Consider the following 20,146-nt stretch of genomic DNA (forward strand, 5'->3'; position numbering starts at 1 on the left):
ATGGCAGTTGGCATGAATGAGTCTGTATCGCTCGGTGTGCATGTTCGGGGGGAGAGTGAGCCTCTGGCTGAAGGTGCTCACCCTATCCTGCAGCTCGCCATAGAGTGGATGGGAGGGGTTAGCCAGGATGGAATTTAGTTTTTCCCTAATCCTCTTCTCTGCGACCGACTGCAGCCCTTCCATGCGGAGGCCAACCACAGAGCTGGCCTTCTTTATGATTTTGTTGAGCCTATTTTGCTCCCCCGCCTTGATGCCCCCACCCCAGTATACTACTGCATAGAATAAAATGCTGGCAAGAAACGGATTGATAAAACATAGACAATAGCCTACTACACACATTGAATGACTTGAGCCTCCTCAGGAGGTACAGTCTGCTCTGTCCCTTTTTGTAGACAGCCTCTGTATTATTCCTCCAGTCCAGATCCTTGTTCAGGTGGACGCCCAGGAATTTGTAGGAGTCCACGATCTCCACCTCTTCCCCCTGGATGGTGATGGGTACTGGGGTCCTCCTCTTTCTCCGTCTGGCGTCAACCACCAGCTCTTTTGTCTTCTTTGTGTTTAGCTGTAGGTCGTTATGTACAGCCCATTTGGTGAAGTTCTCCACCACACCTCTGTACTCCTCGTCATTGTCCTCGTTGATACAACCTACAATAGAAGAATCATCTGAGAACTTCTGGAGATGGCATGTTCCAGATCTGAAGCTGAAGTCAGATGGTAAACAGAAAGGGTGACAGCACTGTTCCCTGACAAACTCCGGTGCTACCCATTTCCACACCGGACTGGCAGCCTTGTAGCCGGACATATTGTGGCCTCAGGGTGAGATAGTTAGTAATCCAGGCCACCATGTTGTGGTCCACCTGCATGGATGTTAGCTTCTCAGCGAGCAGGGGTGGCTGGATGGTGTTAAACGCACTGGAGAAGTCGAAGAACATGATCCTCACCGTGCTCCTCTTCTTCTCCAAGTGAGAGTACGCCTTCTGCAGCATGCAGATGATGGCATCCTCCACTCCAACCATGGCACGGTAAGCAAACTGTAGAGGGTCCAGGGAGTCACTCACCAGAGGCCGTAGGTGCTGCAGAACTAGTCTCTCGAAGGTCTTCATGACGTGAGAGGTCAGTACCACTGGCCTGTAGTCATTCAGAGTACTAGGCCGCACTCTTTTAGGTACTGGAACTATGCAGGATGTTTTCCACCGCTCCGGCATCTTCCTCAGTCTCAGCGAGAGGTTGAAGAGATGCTCGAACACCGGTGCCAGCTGTTCTGCACACGTCCTCAGCACCCTAGGACTGATGCCGTCTGGCCCTGCAGACTTGCCCTGGTGTAACCTCTCCAGTTCCTTCTTCACCTGCTCAGAGGTCACCGTCAGTCCTGCATGGTGAGGTGGTGATGGGGGAGGAGACAAGGGGGGGAGGCCGAGGGGGGAGAGTGGGGAAGTGGCAGCATGGGTTGTGCTGGAGGGCTAAGGGGAGGGTTAGCCTGGGGCCCATTTATATCAAACCTATTGAAAAACTCATTGGCTTTATCCAGGTTGCCCTCCACTGATCGGCCGGTGGATTGCTTTTGGCCGGACATGTTCTTAAGACCTTGCCATACCTCCCGCACATTATTTTGTGCCAGTCTCTCCTCTACCTTCCTCTTGTAGGTGTCTTTTGCCTCACTGATCCTCTTTTTCAACTCCGCTTGCACCCGCTTCAATTCCGCCCTGTCACCGGCCTTAAAGGCTCTCTTCTTTTGGTTGAGAAGGCCCTTCAAGTCTCCAGTAACCCAGGGTTTGTTATTTGAAAAACAACGTACAGTTTTGGCGGGTACAACATCATCCACACAGGATTGTATGTAGTCCGTAATACAGTCTGTTAGTCCATCAATGTCCTCACTGTATGAATCAAAGAACACTCCCCAGTCTGTAGCCTCAAAACGTCCCTTCAGTACCTCATTGGCCTCTGGTGTCCACTTTCTCACAGTCCTAGTGGTCACTGGCAGTTGTTTTACCATGGGCTTGTACCGGGATGTGAGGTGAACCAGGTTGTGGTCCGATCCACCCAGCTTTGGCAGTGCTGAGCAGTTATATGCATCCTTAACATTTGTATAGAATAGATCCAATGTCCTATCCTCTCTAGTACTGCAGCTCACAAACTGATGGTGTAAGCGATGTGTTTGTAAAGGTGTAAGCGATGCGTTTCTGTTTGTAAAGGTGTAATCGATGTGTTTCTGTCTGTAAAGGTGTAAGTGGTGTGTTTGTGTTTGTAAAGGTGTAAGTGGTGTGTTTGTGTTTTGTAAAGGTGTAAGCGATGTGTATGTGTTTATAAAGGTGTAAGCGATGTGTTTCTGTCTCTAAAGGTGTAAGCGATGTGTTTGTGAAGTTGTAAGCGATGTGTTTTTGTCTCTAAAGGTGTAAGCGATGTGAGGCATGCATGAGGCCAGATTGCGGGCGCTGTTACTTATGCAGGGACATGAAGAAGTTCGGAGGACCGGGGAAGCTCAAACAGACCTGTATCCTGCGCCAATGTCTCGCTGTGAGTGTCTGGCCTCGTGTTTATGTATTTCTCTAATTTGACTGTACGGTGATATTTAAGTGATATTTATTTTGGTCAAAACAAAAGGTTTTGTGTTAAAAGGTTAAAGCACTATAATGATAGTAATCATTGCTATAGAGTGTTTGTTCAGTATCAGGGGTCTCCATGTCTCTCCAGATTTTTGATGAACAGAACATACATTTTCAGGTAGGTGACAAAATGTCAGCCAATCTGGAGAAAGTACCCATGCATCAGCTTCATTTTCATAGCGTTCCAGTTCCAATTTTGTCCACTCATCTCTTTGTGTCATCACTCCAATGTTTAATATGTGTCCTGACTGAGTTCTCTGTCCTGATTGGATGAAATTGGTATCCTGACCTGAAAATGCATTTTCTGTTTAATAAAGAGTTGGAGAGACATGGAGACTCCTGTCACTGAACAAACACTCTATAGTAATGATTACTATCACAATATAGAGCTATTTAACACTGTTACTGAACAAACACTCTATAGTAATGATTACTATCACAATATAGAGCTATTTAACACTGTTACTGAACAAACACTCTATAGTAATGATTACTATCACAATATAGAGCTATTTAACACTGTTACTGAACAAACACTCTATAGTATTGATTACTATCACAATATAGAGCTATTTAACACTGTTACTGAACAAACACTCTATAGTAATGATTACTATCACAATATAGAGCTATTTAACATTGTTACTGAACAAACACTCTATAGTAATGATTACTATCACAATATAGAGCTATTTAACACTACTGAACAAACACTCTATAGCAGGGGTTTTCAACCAGTGGTCCGGGGACCACCAGTGGTCCTTGAGGGGGTTCCAGGGGGTCCCCAGCCAAATTAATAGTTAGCAACCAAATTGACCCTTATATGTCTGTAACTCTGAGAGTGTACAAATGGAACCAAATGGACCCTAACGGGTCCATTTCGTTCCATTTGTACACTCTCTGAGTTAAATGAACACTGATGATGGTGATACAGTGTAGATTGGGACCCCCAAGAAATCAAAATGGTTGAGTCCCTGGCATATCTTTTCAAATGGGGGTCCCTGGGCTAATATTTGTCAATTTGGGGGTCCTTGACGCGAAAAAGGTTGAAAACCACTGCTCTATAGTAATGAGCACTATCACAATATAGAGTTATGGGGCATGGGGGGGGGGGGGGGGGGCATTCCTTATAACATTGCATGGATTTACAACCCCCCCCCATCCCCCATTAAATCCAATCCATGTAAATCCATGTTTTCCAACCAAAAAAAACACAGCAGTAAAATGACCCTTAACAGTGAGTGTTTATGATGGACATTTGAACATAATATCTGCTGTGGTGTTGTCCTGTCAGCCTCGTCTGGCCCTGTCAGCACTGTGTAACATAACATCTGGTGTGTTGTTGTCCTGTCAGCCTTGTCTGCCCCTGTACGCGCTGTGTGGGATCTGTAATGTCCCGGACGACGCGTCGTACCCATCCTTGACGCTGATGGAATGCTCCAGCTGTTTCCAGATCGTCCATCCTGGCTGTCTCACCGTGGGTACATTTTCATGACTTTACTGGTCGACTAATTTGACCCAGTGTTTTTTTTTTTTGGGACATTGTTTTAAGGGAAGCGCTTCTGGCACAGCAGCACAGCAGCGTCTCCAAGGATCCTCAAAAGGGGGTTATTGCCCAATAATAGGCTATTATATACCTCGAGTAGCGGCGCTGTCTCAAAAGTGGGCGTGCAATTTGTTGTTCCTGTGTTGGTCTATACCCGGTCGACGTATCCGTGGGATTTAGCGTCTGCTAAATGACTGTAATGCAATGTAACATGGGTTTTTCAAAAAGCTGTTAGGATTTAGAAGGCATTTGTAGAATGGGCCTCACTGAGGCCTAAATGTTGTGTGTCTCTGTGTTTCAGGTTCAAGGTGATGGGGTGGTGAATACACCCTTGTCCAGCAGTTGGGACTGGGAGTGTCCTAAGTGTGTTCAAGGAATCACTGACTCAGAGGTACGTAACCACCTCATGTATGTTTTGAATATTGATGGATTGAATATTTTATTTAGAAAAGACAATATACAAGGTCCTCTAAACTGGATCGCTCATAAAAGCACAATGGCTTATTTAAAATGAGACCCCCACGCACTCAAATCACGATGGCGTTTAAGAAAACATACAAATATACACGACTATGTAGAACGTCATACAATCAAATCGGTGTTGGACATGATCAGTGGAGCTCCCTCTGGTGTGTGTGTGTGTGTGTGTGTGTGTGTGTGTGTGTGTGTGTGTGTGTGTGTGTGTGTGTGTGTGTGTGTTGAAGCTCTTCAGTGATCTTCTTTATGGTATGTGAGATAACTGAATCATAACACAAAAAAAATTAAATCGTATTCCGTATTCAATGTTTAGTTTTCTACTGGTGATTTCCACAGACCACCACACACACAGGGAGAGATCTACTGGATCAACACATGGCCTCCAAACGTTATTCAACATTGTCAGAGGAACAGAGAGAGATGGACCAGGGACTGATTGATGCAAGGATGAAACCTGTAGTGAAGTTGTACAGGATAGGTATGAACTGTTTTTACTGTTGGTTTAATAAAGCTGTAGTGAAGTTGTACAGGATAGGTATGAACTGTTTTTACTGTTGGTTTAATAAAGCTGTAGTGAAGTTGAACATTTACACATTAAAGTCCTTATTCTGTTCCTTCATTCCAGACCAGTGTGTGGAGTCCAGACTGCAGGTGAAGATCAATTTTCCAGAACCAACCAGCACCGTTTCAACCAGCACTGTTAAACAGGAACCTGAAGATGAGGTTAAAGTTGAAGTTAAAGATGAAGTGTGTGTGTGTGTGTGTGTGTGTGTGTGTGTGTGTGTGTGTGTGTGTGTGTGTGTGTGTGTGTGTGTGTGTGTCGCCAGTGCCAGCTACTGGGGATTAGGGATGGCCAACCATTAACTGTTAAGAAATGCAACCAGACCAGTATTGGTTGTGTAGCTTGTCAATCAAATCATCACACCCCTCCTAAAGTATATCCGACTATATCGTCAATTTTAAAATAAATGGGACCATAATTTACCAAAACGCATATCATGATGATTGAAAGAAGACTTTAAACTAGCGACTGGAAGCATATAGTATTTATGACAATGTTTATTAGTTAGTTTAGTTTGTCAAAAACCCATAGACCAGCAGGGGTAAAACAGTGAAACTACAGGTCATTCATAAGAACTGTCACTTGAACTATTCCTTATTCGAGTCAATTTTAAAGCAGGAAGCTGGTGCCTGGGCGGTGAAGGATTCACAGCAGCTCGCACGGAAACGGAGGTGGTGGCGGCGCCACATAGACGAGGAGGACGAGATGGACACAGAGGAGGAGGACGACGAGGAGGAGGAGACGGTATCACAGCAGCTCGCACGGAGACGGAGGTGGTGGCGGCGCCACACAGACGAGGAGGACGAGATGGACACAGAGGAGGAGGACGACGAGGAGGAGGAGACGGTATCACAGCAGCTCGCACGGAGACGGAGGTGGTGGCGGCGCCACACAGACGAGGAGGACGAGATGGACATAGAGGAGGACGAGGAGGAGGACGAGGACGAGGACGAGGACAAGGACGAGGAGGATAAGGAGCAAGGACGCTGGGACTCGGACCCGGAGCCTCCCGTCCGGCTGGTGTCCGACCTGAACGATGAGCTGCCGAGTGGATCCTACATCACGGTCACGCTGCACCAGATGCAAGCAGGTACTGGAGGTCATTGTGTAGGACGCTTGTCTCATGTTTTAAGGTTAAGGGGTCTAAGGTAAATGTACCCCTTAATGACGCTAGTATGTCACAGGAACTTACGCTCGTTGTAAATCACTCAACGGTCCCTCGTACCACCTGTTTATAAATGTCACATAATGCAGGAGGCAGCAAGGCGTTGCGTTATTGTAAACAAACGCCTCCAATCTCCAACACTTAGAAAAATAATCACCTGCACTGAATGTATTGACAGAAAGCAGCTCTTAACATGTCTATATGGTGGATTTTTATGAAACAAAAACTTGGCAGTTTAACGTTGTTTGATGTAATCAGATAGGACTTTTCTGTTTGGATGTATGGGCTGTCAATGGTTGGTATTGCAACTCTAGATTCCAGATATTAAAAATAGGATAAATAGGATCTAAGAGTTGCTTGCAGCGAATACAACACATGGATACCATCAACTTGGAGATCTACAAGTCAATAACAAAGTACGCCTCATGTTTGGAAGATTACATGTTGAACTGAGGGTCAGATCTACCCTATGGTAGATCTGCCCTAGGGTAGATACCATATAGATCTACAGTACCATCTACCATATGGTAGATCTACCATATGAGCACTTTGGGCACGTGCCCATATATATGTGCGTGCGTGTGTGCACGGGGGGCCCTCTGGAGCTTCAGTGCCCAGGGGCCCCCAGGGGTGCTAATCCGGCTCTGTGATGCCCTGTCTTCTTTACAACCTTTATCTACAACTCATGCCACATTAAAGTCATTATTCTATTCCTTCATTCCAGACCAGTGTGTGGAGTCCACCTGCCTGCAGGTGAAGATCAGTTCTCCAGAACCAACCAGCACCGTTTCTATTAAACAGGAACCTGAAGATGACTATGAAGTGAAAGTAGAACACATGGGTTTGTGTCTTTCATTCTTTCTCAATCGGTTGTATTGTAGAGATATCGTATGAACAATTCAGCATTATCATCATGACTGAAATATCACTATTAAACAGATACTCGGCTGGTTGTTTGACCAGATCAGAAAGCCGCTATGAGATTTTCCAAGAAGTAGGTACAACCGATATGTAATGCTTTAGGCTGTGAAAGCAACTTCTGATGAGTTGTATTTATGCTTATTTCTCTGGAGGGAGTTCATGTCGCTCGGGGTCGCTGATGGAACTCTATTAACCAGGGAGTTCTGTTGCCTGCCCTTTTATACCGTTGGCCCTGGTATCATTACGGTGATGTCAGTCATATTCATATATGGAGCGTTTTGGTTAGCTCCATATATGGAGCTCAAGGAGGGGTTCTCTGATGTTAGAGCTATAGGTATGTTAGTTATCTCCATGTATAAGAAGTCTAGGAGAGATTCTATGATGTCAGACTTGGGGATGTTGATTGTCTCCATCTATGGGGATCTCCATAAATGGGAAGGTTGGGGTCGAATGGGTCACTCGAGGTTGGGACTGAGTAGGTCATTCATCCCCTTATATAGGTTCCTGCCGTGGTCCACCTTACGGTGTTTATCCATCTATAGCTAATGCTGGCAAGTATGCCCTGAATGTTCTCTACAATCACAATAATGAAATCATGTCTATTCATTCCTTATTCTGTTCCTTCATTCCAGACCAGTGTGTGGAGTCCAGCCTGCAGGTGAAGATCAGTCCTCCAGAACCAACCAGCACCGTTTCTATAAAACAGGAACCTGAAGATGACGTTATAGCAGAAGTTAAACAAGTTAAAGTTGAAGTTAAAGAAGAACACCTGGACATCGGTAAGTTGCATGCTTTCTTTCTTTCTAAATCTCTTGTATTAACACATTGGGTGCTAGCATTTTATTATAACAGATTACGTTCGGTGTCGAAATCTCACCGTTGAGCGGCGCAGCGCTGTTTAAACTGTAGACTCCACGACGTGCATTCCATGTGAAAAAAAAGCATGTCTCCATTTTAGCCGATGGTGCTGGCTAACGCCTGGAACAATAACATCTCTCACGCGAGTAACAATGGTGGAGCGATCGTGCATACAAAATGAGTCGTTTTCCCCAGCGTAAAAAGTTTCGGAGTTATAGGGGTTTTAGAGAAGGAGATAGAACGGAAGCCATGTTTTTTGACACAGTGATCCATTAGGGGTGTCGGAAAAAATCGATTCGAATATGAATCGCGATTCTCATGTTGGACGATTCAGAATCGATTCTCATTTCCCAAGAATCGATTTAAAAAAAAAAATCCAACATGTTGTTGTTGGCCGCGGCTAAAAATGGACGAGGAACAAGTAATACAGCCACCTCCGCGGGCTTTGAGAGCAGCCATTTGGAAACACTTTGGATTTTACCGTCAACCGGGCAAGAAAGAGCTTGACATGACTCATGCGATTTGCAAAGTTTGCAACGGTAGGGTAAAGTATTTCAGGATTACTTCCAATCAAAAAGCTCATCTGGAAAGACATCACAAAGAGTTGTTGACAGAGGAAGAATCGGATTCGGCACCAAAAACAGCAGCTGGTCAACGCACAATCGAGGATTGTTCAAAGTTACCACACAATTCTGAACGGTCAAAGAAGATAAGTAGATCCATCGCTTGTTTCATTGCAAAAGATCTCCGCCCATACAGCGTAATGGAGAGAGAAGGCTTTAGGTTCATGATGAAGACGATTGAGCCAAGGTATGTCATACCAGGTCTCACTTACTTTACGGATACTGCTGTACCTCAACTTTACAGAGAGACGAAGCTTAAAGTCGGGGAAGCAGTGACCAAAGCCACCAGAGTAGCTCTTACGTGTGATCATTGGACATCTAGGGCAACAGAGTCCTTCGGTACATTCACCGCCCACTACATCACAGATGAATGGCAGCTCGAGTCTAAAGTCTTACAAACGAGGGTGATGCATGAAAGTCATACTGCTGTCAACATTAATCAAACGTTTCACTCGGTCGCAAAAGAATGGGACCTATCGCTCGCGGACTTGGTGATTGTAATTGTAACTGATAATGCATCTAACATGACTGCTGCTATGCAGCTTGAGGAGAACCTAACGCACGTAACATGTTTTGCACACACAATCAATCTCGCAGCCCAGCGAGCTCTGAAGCTCAATACTGCGTCACGGGTGCTAGGGAGGATTAGAAGAATCACTGGATACTTCCATAGGAGCACCAATGCGGCTGATGCCCTGAAAGTGAGTCAGAAGGCCCTGGATTTGGACAAGCACAAGTTAACCATTGACGTCGCGACCAGATGGAATAGCGCACACGATATGCTCGAACGCTTTCTGGAGCAGCAGCCTGCTATATGCGCAGCTCTCGTCTCTCCTGGGGTGCGAAAAAATAATACACCCGACACCTCCACACTAAGTGACGCAGAAATCAAGAGTGCTGAAGAATTAACCATGTCACTCAGGCCAATGAAAGACGCCACCAAAGTCATGTCAGAGGATTCATCACCTACACTGTCTCTCATCGCTCCATTGCTTGCCAATATGCTTGAGGAGACAGAGGGGGTCTCTCCTGATGACTCAATATTTGTCAGAGACATTAAACGAGTGATCCATGAGGATCTGTCTAAGAGATACAGCGCTAAGAAATACAAAACCCTTCTCCACAAGGCCTCTGCACTCGATCCCAGGTTTAAAGCACTGCCTTTCCTTGCTGGAGAAGACCAACTGGACATCCATGCCGAAGTGATAAAAGAAGCTGCAGCACTTGAGGTAAAATTTAATTAACCTACTATTTATTATTAATACACAACACATTTTTAAAACATATTACGTGTGTGTGTGTGTTGTTGTGTGTGTGTGTGTGTGTGTGTGTGTGTGTGTGTGTGTGTGTGTGTGTGTGTGTGTGTGTGTGTGTGTGTGTGTGTGTGTGTGTGTGTGTGTGTGTGTGTGTGTGTGTGTGTGTGTGTGTGTGTGTGTACAGTTACAGTATATTATATTTCTATGTTAACCTACACTGTGTATAATGTATGATGTCATGCCTATTAATAACTTCCTACCTTTTCATTTGATTTACATTGCACTTTTCATCAAACAAAGTGCTTTACACAAAACAAGCAAATTGAATTTTCATTGAAAAGAAATGGGAAAAGTGTTTTTCTTAAGAGAATAGAAAATAAGAAGAAGAAATACTTTATCTTTGAAATAAAACAGACAAATAACAGAATCTTAGGGACCAAAAATAAAACCAAACATGTTGTTTGTTTCCTGCAGGACAAGGTGAGGCCAGGAGAGGCAGCCAGCAGCAGCAGTCATCTGGAGTCAGTCAGGTCAACAAGAAGGCCCTGCCCCTAAAAGAAGAACAACATCTGCTGCACTGGTGAAACTGCTGGGCAAGACTTTCACTGAGGTCAGAGTTGCTAAAAAATCTGCCAGCACCAGAGCTGAGGAAGAGATGAAAAAGTATATTGAGGAACCTGCACTCCCTCTCGAAGAAGACCCACTTCAGTGTTGGAAGTGTAATGAGAGAGATTTCCCTCTACTAGCCAGATTAGCTAAACACTATCTATGTATCCCTGGTACAAGTGTTGCGGCAGAGAGAGTATTCTCCACTGCTGGAGATGTAGTGACAGCGCAGCGGAGCTGTCTTACTTCAGAACATGTAGATCAGCTTATTTTCCTGCAGAAAAACCTACAGATTACTGAATGATGGAAAAAAATCCTATCCCACATTGACAAAGTTGTGTCAAGCACTTTTGTGATTTGCTGTTAAGAAAAAAAGAGAAATTACAGTATATTTGTATTTGTTTAATTTTATTTTTGGAAGTGGCATGTTCTCAGAAATATAAACGCACTAAGGCAGCTAAGGTAACCTAAGTCCATTTCTTTGTGGAGCCTATAAAGCTATTTGTTTTTTGTTTTTACACAAAGGGGTTACTTACAGTAATTTTGTATAATTCAATTGTAGAAGTGGCAAGTTCTGGCTGCAAGCCTAAGCCTACCAATTGTATTTTTGTAACAGCAGTTTTATTTTTTAATTCATTTATATTCATATATCTTTGTTGTTGTGATTTGTTAAGAAAAAAAGAGAAGATAACAGTGTTTATTTTATACCAGTATTTGTGATTTTTGGAAGTGGCATGTTCTCAGAAATATAAAGGCAGCTAGCCTAAGCCTATTTCATTCAATTTTTGGTTTTGTTGTTTTTACACAAAGAAGAACAGTATGTTTGTATAATTTATTTTTTGAGAAGTGGTAAGTTCTGAGCTGGCAGATAGCCTAAGCCTAGCCTACCGACTTTATTTTTGTTACAGCAGTTTTATTACTTTAATTTATTGTTCTGGTAACTGAGTGTCAGACTCAGAAGTACATTTTTGTACAAGTTACTTAAAATGTGTGCAAGCATAAATAAATTAGACATGTTGTATTGGATTTACCTTTGTGTGTTTACATTATACTCCCATGGCTTTTCCTACCACTGCTATGCCGATGACACCCAGCTGATCCTCTCATTCCCCCCCTCTGACACACAAGTGGAGGCACGCATTGCTGCTTGTCTGGCTGACATCTCGGAGTGGATGTCGACGAACCACCTGAAGCTCAACCTGGACAAGACCGAGCTGATGTTCATCCCGGGGAAGGGCTGTCCTCACCGAGACATGGCCATCACCATTGAGAATGCTGTGGTGACGTCAACTCGGACTGCGAAGAATCTGGGTGTGACCCTGGACGATCAACTGTCATTCTCGGCTAACATCGCATCAGTGACACGGTCCTGCAGATTCCTCCTCTACAACATCAGGAGGATTCGCCCCTTCCTCACGGAGAAAACAGCCCAGGTGCTCATCCAGGCTCTTGTCATCTCCCGCCTGGACTACTGCAACTCCCTCCTTGCTGGTGCTCCGGCATCAGCCATCAGACCTCTGGAGCTTGTTCAGAAAGCTGCGGCTCGTCTGGTGTTCAACCGCCCCAAGTTCTCCCACACAACTATCCTTCTCCGTTCTCTGCACTGGCTCCCCGTAGCAGCTCGCATTCAGTTTAAAACCCTGGTGCTAGCCTATAGAGCAGTGAAAGGAACAGCTCCTTCTTACCTCCGAGTTTTGGTCAATGCCCACACCCCTGCCCGACCACTCCGGTCTGCCACCTCGGGGCGACTGACTCCCTCGCCACTCAACGGTCCTTCTGGTCGATCGACACGGTCACGACTTTTTTCTGTTCTGGCCCCACAGTGGTGGAATGAACTTCCCACTGAAGTCAGGACAGCAGAGTCACTGCCCATCTTTCGCCGCAGGCTGAAAACCCACCTCTTCAGGAAACACTATCCTTCCTCTTTGCCTGGCCTACTTGTTGTTAACTAGTTGTACGAACTCTTGTTTTATTTTTGTATTGTTTTATTGGATCTTGTTTAGTCGATACACTTATTTGTTTTAGCTCGTGCTCATTTGATTTTGCCATTTTTGTCTCATCTGTTTAAGAAAGTAGGTAGCTGATATATTGCACTTTTACCTTAGCGCTAGGTATACTCTTGGTTGCTTGTTTTGGCAGGAAATGTACTTAAAACTTCTGGTGATTAGTAGTTTTCGTTCCCTACCTATGTTGAATACACTTATTGTAAGTCGCTTTGGATAAAAGCGTCTGCTAAATGACTGTAATGTAATGTAATGTTGATAAAACCTTTACAATTATATGTACTCTGCTTTCATGCCAGCAGACTGGAGTAGATCCTGAAATCCTATGTTTTGAATCGAGAATCGTTTTGAATCGAGAATCGCAAAAAAACGAGAATCGTTTTTAATCGAGAATCGCAAAAAATCGAGAATCGTTTTGAATCGAGAATCGCAAAAAAACGAATCGAATCGTGAGATAGCAAACGATTCACAGCCCTATGATCCATCTGTCCTTTCCTTCTCAGAATCACTGAGGGTGATTCCAGAGCTGCTCCAGCCCCTCCCGTGTGGAAAAAAACAAAAAGACTGAAAACACGGTTCAGACCATGTTCGGCACCAAAGCGCTACTCTGTGAAAACACGGTTCAGACCGTGTTTGGCAACCGATGTGTTAAAGAGACTAGAGGTTAAATCTGTTGTATTAAAGGGACTAGAGGTTAAATCGGTTGTATTAAAGGGACTAGAGGTTAAATCTGTTGTATTAAAGGGACTAGAGGTTAAATCGGTTGTATTAAAGGGACTAGAGGTTAAATCTGTTGTATTAAAGGGACTAGAGGTTCGGGAGTTTTGACCGTTTCGTGGCGCACTGCCGATCTGACTTGTGTGTGTGTGTGTGTGTGTAAAGCAGATGTCCCATCAGGTTGCTGAATGATAACTAAACATGTTGTTTCTATGTGGTTGATTTCCACAGAGCACCACAGGAGGAGATCTACTCCATCAAGAGAGATGGCCTCCAAAAGATCTTTACCATGGTCAGAGGAACAGCGAGAGATGGACCAGGGACATGGACTGTTTGATGCAACGCTGCAACCTGTTGTAAAGTTGTACAGGATAGGTATGTACCTGTTTTATTTACAGTAGGTACAGTAGTTAAATATGTGAGGGGTAGTTGGTTGACTGTGTAACTGGAAAAGTATGACGCATACAGCGTAAGAGCATTAATGGCAAAAGTATCGCGCGATAATATAGTTTCATACAAATACAAAGTGTACCGAAAATATGAAAGTTGTAAGCATGAACTGTAGCTTATTGGATTTCCCATGGCATGCATTATATGTGTGCAAAGTTTGGAAGCAATTGCACTGCTGGTGTTGGCCAGATGGAGGCGCACAGATACGCCTTCTCTATTCTGGCTGCTGGATATCGTTTTGAACAATTCAGTATTATATCCAGTGGCGTACCCACCATAGAGGCAGGGCAGGCGGCCGCTTGCCGAACTAAAATCTAGCCTCCCCTAGAAAATAAAGTAAAAGACTGAAAAACAGGCAGTGAAAAAAATCCAAAGACAATAGTGGCCGTCGAACGACGTCGCCTATAGTGATGCAAATGTATGCCTTTATCTTCATGGGGTGCCAGGAGTGCCAGGTGTGGGGGTCTGGGCCATCACCTGTACTCACCTGGCATAAAAGGGGCGCTGAGACGAGAGCAGCTTGAGCCATTAAACTAGTCTACAACATGAAGAGACCACCGCTGAGTAATTGATTGATTTATTATACTTGCATATTGTTTTTATTAACGTTTTTCAGTTTTGTAGTTAGTGTAGTGTTGTTGTTAACTTGTTTCCCCCGAGATTTCCCCCCGACATTTTCCCCGAGTATCCCCCCCCCCTTGGGAGGGGTGGTGGGGGGTAGGTAGAGAAAAAAATCTCGCCTGCCCTAAATGTAATTTCTGGGAACGCCACTGATTATATCACGACTGAAATGTCACCATATTGAAATAATTTATATAAGCCATCATTCCTTATTCTGTTCCTTCATTCCAGACCAGTGTGTGGAGTCCAGCCTGCAGGTGAAGATCAGTTCTCCAGAACCAACCAGCACCGTTTCTGTCAAACAGGAACCTGAAGATGAACCTGAAGTTGAAGCTGAAATTGAAGATTCTTCTTCTGCTGCTTCTTCTTCTTCTTCTTCTTCTACTGTTTCTGCTTACTCTGACTATGATGCTTCTACTTCGTCATCTTCTTCTTCTGAAGAAGAAGAAGAAGATGACCACCACCTGGACATCCGTAAGTTTCATGCTCTCTTTTATTTTCTGCTGCTGTAGATTTTTATTAAGAAGAAAACCCGGACTGGATCGACGGATCCGGCTCCGGATTTTCAAATAGTAAAATCAGCAGGAAGTTGAAATTCGTATTGAAAAAACAAACGGTAGTGGGTTTGGTGATCATGTTCTATATTGTCTGAATCAGCTTGGTTTGTGTTCGTTTATGTGCTTGTAACGAAGGGGACACCTCTGGTTACTTTAAAATAATAATACTGGTTGAGGCGGCGAATATGGACTGGATTCCGGTCAGAGAATCAGGGGAGTCTGGAGAAGGGATTTCTTTCCAATGATTTATTGTCCATACAGTGTATGAATGGGTAAGGGTGAACATATGTGTGTGGTCTGAAAGTGAACAGCAATAAAGAAAAACATAGTAGCATTAACATGAGCTCAGGCATTCATGATGCAATCACTGGCATGACAGGCTATCTGCACAGTGTAACAAGGCAAACAATAAACACTCACTCAGTGTAGCAAATATAACACCAAACGTAGTAAGGTACCGTAAATAAACCGTAAAGTACATAAATGTCATTATGCAAGTAACAAGAATACACCATAAAGGGTTACAAACAAACTGCAGGCAGTGGGGAGCTAAATCAGCACTAGCCAAACAAACAGGTGTTGTCAATTAAGCATATCAAGTCACATAAAGTGATAAACAGAGTCCCAGATAAAATATAACGTACTAAACAACACTTAGGACCTAAATACTGTACTTACATAGTTTCATTAACGCACAATCAAGAATTAAGGCACAAGGGAACAGAAACACACAGAGAGAACGTCGTGTCTAACTGACCCTGTGTGTGTCAAACACTACTCTGACTAAATACACTTGTCAATGGGTAATACCATGCCAGGCCACTAGGCGTCGCTGGCGGGCTTTCTTACAGTGCTAAAAGAGTGACTTTGAGATCTGTTTCACCGTACAATGTAAGTCAATGAGGAGCATATTTTGAATTATTAATTTCTAATCAATGGAGCAATTAGTATAGATGTCTTGTCCACCTTTGGAGTTCCGTCATGGCAAAGGTAACTTACACAACCCAAACCTCTACCAAAGTGGTCTGGCCCTTTAACCCATTAAGACCGGGAACGCATCTGTGTCATTTTAAGATTTCTTTGGTCTATTCAAAGATAGCAGATCTACAAGCTCATAGCACAGCACCGAGTGCCGCGCTATGAGCTTGTAGATCTGCTATTTAACATTTTTGCAAATCTTTGAATTTAGATTTTTTTTCAAGCAAACATTTTTAACTCATGTTACAACTTCTGGGGGGTCCCTGGAACAAAATATTTTTAGATGGGGGTCCACGGCCAAAGACATATCATATACATACCTTCAAATGAAAAAGTTTGAGAACCACTGATTATAGCAACATAAGTTTTTTCAAAAAACTGTTAGCATTTAGAAGACATTTGTAGAATCCCCCCAGAAGCAAAGATTTGAGTTACAATGTTTGCCTAAAAATATATATATATTCAAAGATTTGCACAATTTTCACGATTTCCCCCCAAAAATAGCAGATATACAAGGTCATTGGTCGATACACGAGGCAGACGCACTCTCACAGGCGTAGTGACGCTCAAACAACTAGTCTGAACCAGTGGAGCAGAGCCCCACCTCCAGTACAGCCCTGGCTGTTGGCTTTTTTTTAAAAGATTTTAGTTTTGGGCTTTTCTGCCTTTATTGGCAGTTTTTTTTAAGTGCAGATAGACAGGAAAGAGGGAGAGAGATACGGGGAGAGAGACACGCAGCAACGGTCGTCTGGAACGGGACTCGAACAGGCGACACGCTGCGCTAAAGCCTGCACTAAAGGTACAGTGGCTACCCCTGGCTGTTGTCTAAATAGGTTTTTGAGTTCAGTTGAATTGCCTGCCAACCACCATTAAAACATGGCAGAGGAATTGAGTTGGAGCAGAGGATGTAGTGGTCTGCTACGTGTCGTATGGCCAACGTTTTTCTGACCCACGCACTCACGCTCGCTGGGGGCGCCCACAGCGTCATAGGTGGGGTTGGCGAAAGGGCCTTTCTTTGTGGAGTTTGCATGTTCTCCCCGTGCCCCCTAGGGTAGGTACCCTCACAAAAAACATGCAGTAATCCTGGTCCCCTATCCACCTGTTTCCGCGGGAATTTACTGAGGCAAAGGCCGGGTGGGGGACATATCCTGCGGAGGCACAGGAAGTAGGAAGTAGCAGCTCAGTGTGTTTACATTTGCCAGCAGAACACAGCTGGTCACAGGACTCGTGTCTCCACGATTCTGACTCCGAAGACGTTTGTTAGTAGTTTTTATCTCAGTAAAGCCCAGCCCAGAAAAGCCCACAAGCAATTCAACCTATCGCAAACAAAAAAGTTTCAACGCATTTCTGATCTCACACACACACACACACACACACACACACACACACACCAGTGGCGTCCCCAGGAATTACATTTAGGGCAGATGAGATTTTTTTTTGCCCCCCAAAAAGACATTTCAACGAAATCGGCGGTAAAAAAAACGGCAAAAGTGGCCGTTTTCAAGATGTTTTGGCCATTATCTCTGGAACGGAAGGTCCAATCTGCTCAGTTTTGGATGCGTGACTTTGAGGACATTAAGCACGCAATGAAACCTTTCGGGTTATTTGGGTGTTCTAGGGGAGGCGAGATCTTAGTTGGGCAGGCGACCGCCTGACACATTAACGCCACTGACACACACACACACACACACACACACACCCCTACCCTCACACACGCACAGCGCTAGTCTTTTTTAGTGGCGCGCCAGTCTCTTCTCCACACACCTTGCTAAAATAATGGCCTATTTCTAGCAGCAAGTACTCTTTAGGCAAAAATATTATTTTCCACAAAAAAAACGTATTTTAGGAAGTTGACGGTATGTAACCTTAGACAGAAAAACAAAACAATAAACAGTTTATTATAATGCGTTTTAATCATATGTTTAATGCAGTGCATTAAGCATGGTGGTGTGTTAAACATGTACAATTACATCTGTCTCAATTGATAACTACTGCAATACATCTCATTGTACACTAAATATGTCTGTACCCACAGACTACGAGCCAGTAGTAATGGAGGCTTCAGAGGAGCCAAATCCCGTGGCAAAGAGCTCACATGATGTCCAGACACAGTGGTCTGCAGACCCAGGACTGAAGGACCACATCTATGCAAATCCCATGGCAAAGAGCTCACATGATGTCCAGACACAGTGGTCAGACCCAGGAATGGAGGACCATATCTATGCCAAAGCTCCACCTATCAAGGCATCCAGCGTGCTGACTGCATCGTCCCCTGAGAGCTCATGGTCTGTTGCAGATGATCTCCTAAAAGATGATAAAGACTGTCTTCTGTGCACAGGGATTACTCTACTTGAATTCAACACTCTTGTGTCATGCTTAGAAAGCTTTGCCCACACATCAACAATGCTGGTTGTAGATCAAATTTTCATGACATTAATGAAACTTAGATATAACTTTGTACTAGCTGATTTAGCAAAACGCTTCAAAAGGACACGTAGTCAGGTTAGTAGAACATTGAATTTCTGGATAGATGTAATTGCTGGGCACTCTAAGGATCTAATTCCATGGCTGCCTCGTGAAACCATAAAAGCTACTATGCCACTGATTTTCATGGAGAATTTTCCAATAACTACTTGTGTAATTAACAGTGCCGTGTACATGAAAGTGTTTTGCAGAAAGCACAAAAGAATTCGGACTCAATAACTGAATCTCAAGTGTTGTAATACTGTGAAATATCTAGTTGTAACTGCTCCAACTGGAGTCATTATGTACATTTCAAATGCTTATGGTGGGAAATGTAGTCATTTTCTAAGTCATTTGCGTGCTGGAGATGAGGTGATGGCAGACCGTGGCTTCACAATTCAAGATTTGCTAGATGAGCATAAAGTACGCTTGGTCTTACCGGCATTTACACGCAAGCAAGCCCAGTTGACAACTGAGCAGGTCAAGGCGTCTTAAGGTTTACAAAATTCTTTCACACACTGTGCCCATTAATATTGTTCCTAAAATGGACAAAACACTGAGAATTTGTGCAGCCCTTGTAAATCTGAGAGGAGAGCTTATTCAGTGCTGCCAAGTCTCACCCTTTGAGAGTGAGAGTAACGCAATTTAACCTCTTCCCATGCCACACTTGCCATTTCACATGCTTTTTTTCCCCCTCTCAGCAAAAAATAAAAAAAAAAACAGCAACCGGGTGGAAAACGGAACGCTCGTCCTAAAACACACTGCCACATTTCTTTTCGTGGACCGTGGCTGCCGGATTAGACCTGGGGCGAGGGTGTTTTAGGACGACGGTTCCATTTGGGGAGGTGCGCTGCGCGATGGGATGGACTGTAGTCATGGTTCACATGACGCTCGTCTGTCACAAGCATCATGGAACCGAAAGTTCCTGGCTTTTGATTTTTTTTACATTTACAACTCAATAAAAAGCATTTTAATCCGATCGCCGCCCATTTTCTTCGAATTTTCTCCGATGTTTTCAACTATGCGACACTAATGGTTGGGAGGTGTATTGCACTCTGATACATTACCAAAAGAAAAATAGAAAATGGCCGGTGATCGGATTAAATTATGCTTTTTATTGAACAATACGGGAAATATGGGTACTTATCGCGGGTCGGATAAACTTGTAACATCCGTGGCTCGTGGGTAAGCACTTTATATTTGAAATCTGAACGTTTATGTACATGTGAGAGTTGTAAATGTAAAAAAAAATCAAAAACCAGGAACTTTCGGTTCCATGACTGTCATGGTATGACAGTCATGTTTCAGGGCTAGGATGGACTGGAGAGAAGAAGGATCCGCCATCGTTTCCTTTTTGCTTGATATTGTTTGATGGCGAAACAATCATCATGACTGATACACATGAAAGAAGACCCTTCACAGCTAATAGAGCATTTTTAATTTAAAGAATCGGTTCAGAATTGAATGAGTAGGGCTATAGTTAAATGTGAGGCTCTTTCTGCTATAAATATGCATCCATGTGTTCTGCGCCGCCCGGCTGCGTCGTTTCCTTTTTGCCACACATCTACACTTCATGGAGTAGGCCTACATTTTTTTGGACAGAATTAACTGCCGAATTAACCAAATTAAAGTAATAAAAAACTGAAATAAAAGGGGAAAAAACACGGAAAAAAACGCGATGACACTAAAGTCTCACTCCTAGATTTTCCTGAAACTTGGCAGCCCTGAGGCTTATTTCAA

General features: G+C 43.8%; 1 protein-coding gene across 1 annotated transcript; it reads left to right on the forward strand.

Moving 5' to 3' along the window:
* Positions 1-1,991: 1,991 nt before the first annotated feature.
* On the forward strand, positions 1,992-19,120 carry LOC311058696 (uncharacterized protein; the record flags this gene model as incomplete). The annotated part of the gene is made up of 11 exons (XM_084076160.1): positions 1,992-2,014; positions 2,391-2,514; positions 3,958-4,080; positions 4,451-4,540; positions 4,963-5,082; positions 5,807-6,278; positions 7,078-7,194; positions 7,907-8,053; positions 13,569-13,712; positions 14,640-14,882; positions 17,979-19,120. The coding sequence occupies 11 exons, from the start codon at positions 1,992-1,994 to the stop codon at positions 18,644-18,646; spliced, it is 2,271 nt and encodes a 756-aa protein (XP_083932286.1). The 3' UTR covers positions 18,647-19,120.
* Between the last annotated feature and the right edge of the window lie 1,026 nt (positions 19,121-20,146).

Source organism: Gymnoscopelus microlampas (genome assembly GCF_963454915.1).
Source record: "Gymnoscopelus microlampas genome assembly, chromosome: 13".
In the NCBI taxonomy this organism is placed as follows: Eukaryota; Metazoa; Chordata; class Actinopteri; order Myctophiformes; family Myctophidae; genus Gymnoscopelus; species Gymnoscopelus microlampas.